The sequence below is a fragment of the Eriocheir sinensis genome, chromosome 59 (genome assembly GCF_024679095.1).
Source record: "Eriocheir sinensis breed Jianghai 21 chromosome 59, ASM2467909v1, whole genome shotgun sequence".
Lineage (NCBI taxonomy): Eukaryota > Metazoa > Arthropoda > Malacostraca > Decapoda > Varunidae > Eriocheir > Eriocheir sinensis.
The window spans coordinates 9,213,117-9,218,116 of NC_066567.1; the positions used below are offsets into that span (position 1 = coordinate 9,213,117).

Genomic DNA, 5,000 nt, shown 5'->3' on the forward strand with positions numbered 1-5,000 from the left:
TCCCCCCTTCATTATCCCTTCACAATCCCCTCCATTTCCATCTCTCTTTTTTTACGTTAATTTTCAGTTCCTCTTTTTCATCCCTCTTCCCTAATTATCATCTTTTCTAATCTTGTTTGGGACTCTTCGTTAATTGCTACTCATTATTTTTTTTTAGTCCTGGGTCATGTAAATTTGTCTCTCTTAAATATCTCGTTAATGTGATTTCGAGTTTTTGTTTTAATCAACTTCGTAGTTTTTTTCTTCATACCGTTTTCTGATTGTCCATTGATTGCAAGTCGCATTTTTTGGACCCTGTAATGTAATTTAATTTTTGGCTTTTAAATTGAATCGCACACTTCTTATTCATCCATCATTAGTTTTTTTTTTTAATATATATTCATCAGCTATTTAGTATTTCTTTATCTCTTTAGTGTGTGTGTCTACTGACTGAATATAACTTTTTAAGCCTCATTCTTAATATAGATTTAACTTTTTGTATCTCAATTAACACGATTTTCACTTTTTTATCATCACGCCTTTCCTTATTACATTATAACCCTCACTAACGTAAACTTAACTTTCTGAAACAATCCACTACCCATACAATCTACCCTACGCCCCTGTCCACCCAGCAGTGAATGGGTACCAGGTATTAATCGGGGGTTGTGTCCCGTCTCCTGGGATCTGTTCCCTTCTATAACTCCTTCCCTTTCTGTCTCTCCGGCATATGACCTCGGATGTTGCGCCGACTAAACGAAACTTTCCAAACTTTTCCCCATACAATCCCATACACTCTTATACAATCACTATACAATTCCATACAATCACTATACAGTCCATATACTCCCATACAATCCCTTCACCATACTTTCCCCTTTCCCTCTCACTTTCATAACACACACTTCCCATATACTCACCATTGGAATATAAGCATAATGGCTGTCTTAATCACCTCGCCTCCTTCTCATCCCCGCTTCCCCTTCCTCCCTCAGGCCACGGGCGCCCTCGAGACTCTGGTGCAGTACTCCCAGATTGAGGACGTGCACGTGGTGGTCCCCTGCGGCGCATCGGGGCACAAGTTCTGCGTGAGAGTCGTGGTTCGGGACGGCGCGCTGCTGCTGCAAGTGAGTACCCGGAGAGTGGTGGAGGCTGTTCCTCTTGTGTTGTTTTGGGTCTTTTATGCGTTTTTACAGCAACGGAAGCAGAAGTACATACGTGAAGGTGGTAGAGGGTGTTGTTATTGTGTTATTTGGCTGCTGTTCTTGTGTTGTTTTGGGTCTTTTATGCGTTTTTACAGCAACGGAAGCAGAAGTACATACGTGAAGGTGGTAGAGGGTGTTGTTATTGTGTTATTTGGCTGCTGTTCTTGTGTGTTTTTTTGGTCTCATTTTTTTACAGCAACGTGTTGTTATTGTGTTATTTGGGTACTTAATTCGTTCTCTTATATCAAGGGAAGGAGGTCAAGGGGAAGAACAAAGCAGTAGCCCTCTAAGCTCATGTCCTATAAAAGAAAATCGAGTGCCAAGTAGTACACGGATGAGAGTGTGTTAGTGTGTTATTTTTGTTTTGATTTTGAGTTTCTGCCGTTTTGAGAAATGATATTGAACGCCCTCTGTCGTGTTGAGAGATGATGTTGAACTCTTTTTGTCGTTTTGAGAGACATATTGAACTCTCTTTGTCGTATTGAGAGATGATATTGAATTCTCTATTGTGTTGGAAGATAGTATTGAACCTTCCTGTCGAGTTAGAAGATATATTAAAGCCTTTTTGTTGTATAGGAGGATGTATTGAACCATCTCGTCGTGTTGGGAGGTGGTATTGAAGCCTTTTGTCGTGTAGGAAAACGATACTGAAGCCTTTTGTCATGTAGGAGAAAGCAGCTAATTTGAATAAGTAAGAAAAGGAAAAGAAAATATTTGAGTGTAAAATGAGGTGGTATTGAACCCTTCTGTCGTGTAGGAAAATTATACTGAAGCCTTCTGTTATGCAGGGAAAAAACAGCTAATTTGAATAAGTAAGGAAAGGAAAAGAAAATATTTGAGTGTACAGTGAAGTGGTATTGAACCCTTCTGTCTGATTGGATAACTCTACCGATCTTGGTATCATCTGCGAACTTACTGACATCACTAGTAATTCCCGTGTCCAAGTCATTGATGTATATAATAATGATAACGAAACCTTTAGTCATGTAGGAAAAAGCAGATAATTTGAATAAGTAAGGAAAGGAACAGAAAAGATTGGAGTGTAAATTGAGGGAAATACTTACTGTTCTATCTATCTCTATCTATCTACCTATGTATCTATCTGTCTATCTGTCTCTCTGTTCCCATTCCTTCCTCCGTTCTATCTATCTCCATCTATCTACCTATGTATCTATCTATCTGTCTGTCTCTCCGTTCCCATTCCTTCCTCCGCCCCACTTTCCTCCTTCGCTAATGGTCTCGGTTCCGTGTTAATGCATCTCTCGTTCATTAAGTTCCCTCCTGGTTGCTCTTTCCTCCAGGTGCTGCATTCCCTCCCTCCTTTCCTCCATTCCCAGGTGTTTCCTCTCACCGTCTTCACTCCTTCCCTCCCCTCCGCCGCGCCTGGAAAAGGAAAAAGAGAAATATGATGAAGTGCTTTAAGCCTGCCTCACGAGTTTTTAGATTCAGGAAGCGTTGTAATATTTTCCTTCATTTGAGTTTATTTCTTACATTATCGACCCCCTAAAGTAATGGAAAAGAAGGAAAAGAAATGAAAAGAAAAGGAAAAGAATGTTGAAGGGATTTGAACCTCCCTCACGAGTTTTTAGATTCAGGAAGCGTTGTAATATTTTCCTTCATTTGAGTTTATTTCTTACTTTATCGACCCCCTAAAGGAATGGAAAAGAAGGAAAAGAAAGGAAAAGGAAAGGAAAAGAATGTTGAAGGGCTTTGAACCTCCCTCACGAGTTTTAAGATTCAGGAAACGTTGTAATATTTTCCTTCGTTTGAGTTTATTTCTTACTTTATTGACCCCAAAGAAAAGAAGGAAAAGAAAAGGAAGGAAGAAGAAGGAAGGAGAGAGAATAATAAGAGAAGAGAAAGGGAAACGAGAATGAAAAAGGGGAGTGAATGAAAAAGCGCAAATAAAAAAAAGAGAAAGGCGGTGAATGAATAATCGAAAAAAAAGGAAAATGAATGAAAATCGAAGAAGAGAGAATGAGAGAGGAGAAGGGAAAGAAAAATGAAAAAAAGGAATGGAAGGAAAATCGCAAGTAAGAAAAAAGACAAAGAAAGTGAGTGAAAAATAAAAATAAAAATCAAGGAAATGAATGAAAATCGAAGGAGAGAATAAAAATAAAATAAAAGGGGAAGAAAAATGAAAAAAAGGAAGTAAATAAAAAATCGCAAATAGAAAAGAGAAAGAAAGTGAATGGAAAATAGCCTCTGGTTTCTGCAAGGGCGAGACATTTGAATATTCCTTAAGACTTGCAAGAAATAGTTATAAAAAAAGTATATAAAAAAAGTGAAATCGCCTTTGACCTTCATTTTTCTCTCTTGCACGAATGATATTTTCTTTAGTATGTAAATTTGATGTTTTTGAAGAGAAATAAGAGGAAAAAAAGATATAGATAGATAGGTAGATAGACAGTAAGACAGATAAATAAATAGGAGTATATGAAAAAAGATGAAATAGAAGGAAGAAAGAAAATGAAAATGGGAAAAAGGGAAATAAAGACAAAAGAAAAAGAAGAAATGAAGAGACAGCACAAACAAAGGAAAAGAAAAAACAAAGAAACAGGGAAAATAAAGGAAAACGTATTGAGAAAGAAAGAAAGAAGAAAAGAAAGAAAATTAAAACCCAGAGAAAGAAAGAAAAAAGAAAACCCAGAGAAAGAAAGGAAGAAAGAAAATCCAGAGAAAGTAAGAAAGAAAAAGAAAGAAAAGAAAAAAACAGTTAAGAAAGAAAGAAAGAAAACCTAGTAGAGAAAGAATGGAAGAAAATCGCAGAGAAAGAAAAAAGAAAAAGTCCAGAGAAGAAAAAAAAAAGACAACGAAAGCCCGGTAAAAGAAAAAAAAGGGTAAGGAAAGAAAATCGCAGAGAAAGAAAGAAAAAAAAACAGAAAAACCCAGAGAAAGAAAAGAAAACAAAACAAAACAAAACAAACCACAAAACAAAACAAAACTACAACAACTCTGGAATATAAAACTTTTCAAGGGGAACAAATCTATTTTTTCTTCCCCTCTCAGGCCAACCCCTCCCCCCCCCCAAAAAAAAAAAAGTAATTCCCAGGTATTTGGCACTCACCTTCAATTTCTCTTTTCTTTTTCTTTTCCTTTTTCTTTTTTTTCCTCTTGGGGCGAGACTGAACCCCATGATTATATTGTGACCGAATTTATTTGATGTCAACGCTTTCCAGGCTTATGCAGCGGCCGAGGGAGGAGAGGGACCTGTTTTCTATTTATTTATTTTTTATTTGTTTCTTTTGTTTTGTTTTTATTTGCTTTTGTTTTTTATTTGTTGTTTTGTTTTTTATTTGTTTTTTTGTGTTGTGTTTCTTTTGTTTTTTATTTGTTTCTTTTGTTTTTTATTTGTCATTTTGTTTATTGGTTCGTTTTTCTCCTCTTTTTTTTGTTATTTTGTATTTCCTTACGAGTTGATCTTTTCTTGTTTTGTTTTGTTTTGTTTTCTCCTTTTTTCAGTCTTTTTTCGGTTATTTTTATTAAGTTCTCTTTTATATATATATATATATATATATATATATATATATATATATATATATATATATATATATATATATATATATATATATATATATATATATATATTAATTCCTTTTTCTTTGTTTTTCTTGTTATTATTTTACATATTTTATTTCTTCATTATTATTCTTTTTCTTTTTGCTTTTTTTTCTCTTCCATTGCATCGTAAGACATCTTTATTATTTTTCTTTTCACTTTTTTTTCTTTTTTTTTTTCCTTCTCTTATTCCTTACTCATTATCCTTGTCCTTGTCCTTGTCCTTCTTATCCTCCTCCTCCTCCTCCTCAAGAGCCG

General features: G+C 35.2%; 1 protein-coding gene and 1 long non-coding RNA gene across 7 annotated transcripts in view; both read left to right on the plus strand.

Moving 5' to 3' along the window:
* The window catches only part of LOC126985543 (C-Maf-inducing protein-like), a 125,826-nt gene that overhangs the window by 49,848 nt on the left and 70,978 nt on the right, over positions 1-5,000 (plus strand). For all 6 annotated transcript variants that reach the window (XM_050840639.1, XM_050840640.1, XM_050840642.1 and 3 more), the window contains one exon: positions 975-1,106. In XM_050840639.1, the coding sequence (XP_050696596.1) occupies positions 975-1,106 (132 nt within the window). The remainder of the gene's footprint in view (positions 1-974; positions 1,107-5,000) is intronic.
* LOC126985545 (uncharacterized) lies at positions 1,391-4,071 on the plus strand. The gene is made up of 2 exons (XR_007738781.1): positions 1,391-1,794; positions 1,915-4,071. It is a non-coding gene; the product is annotated as an uncharacterized LOC126985545 (long non-coding RNA).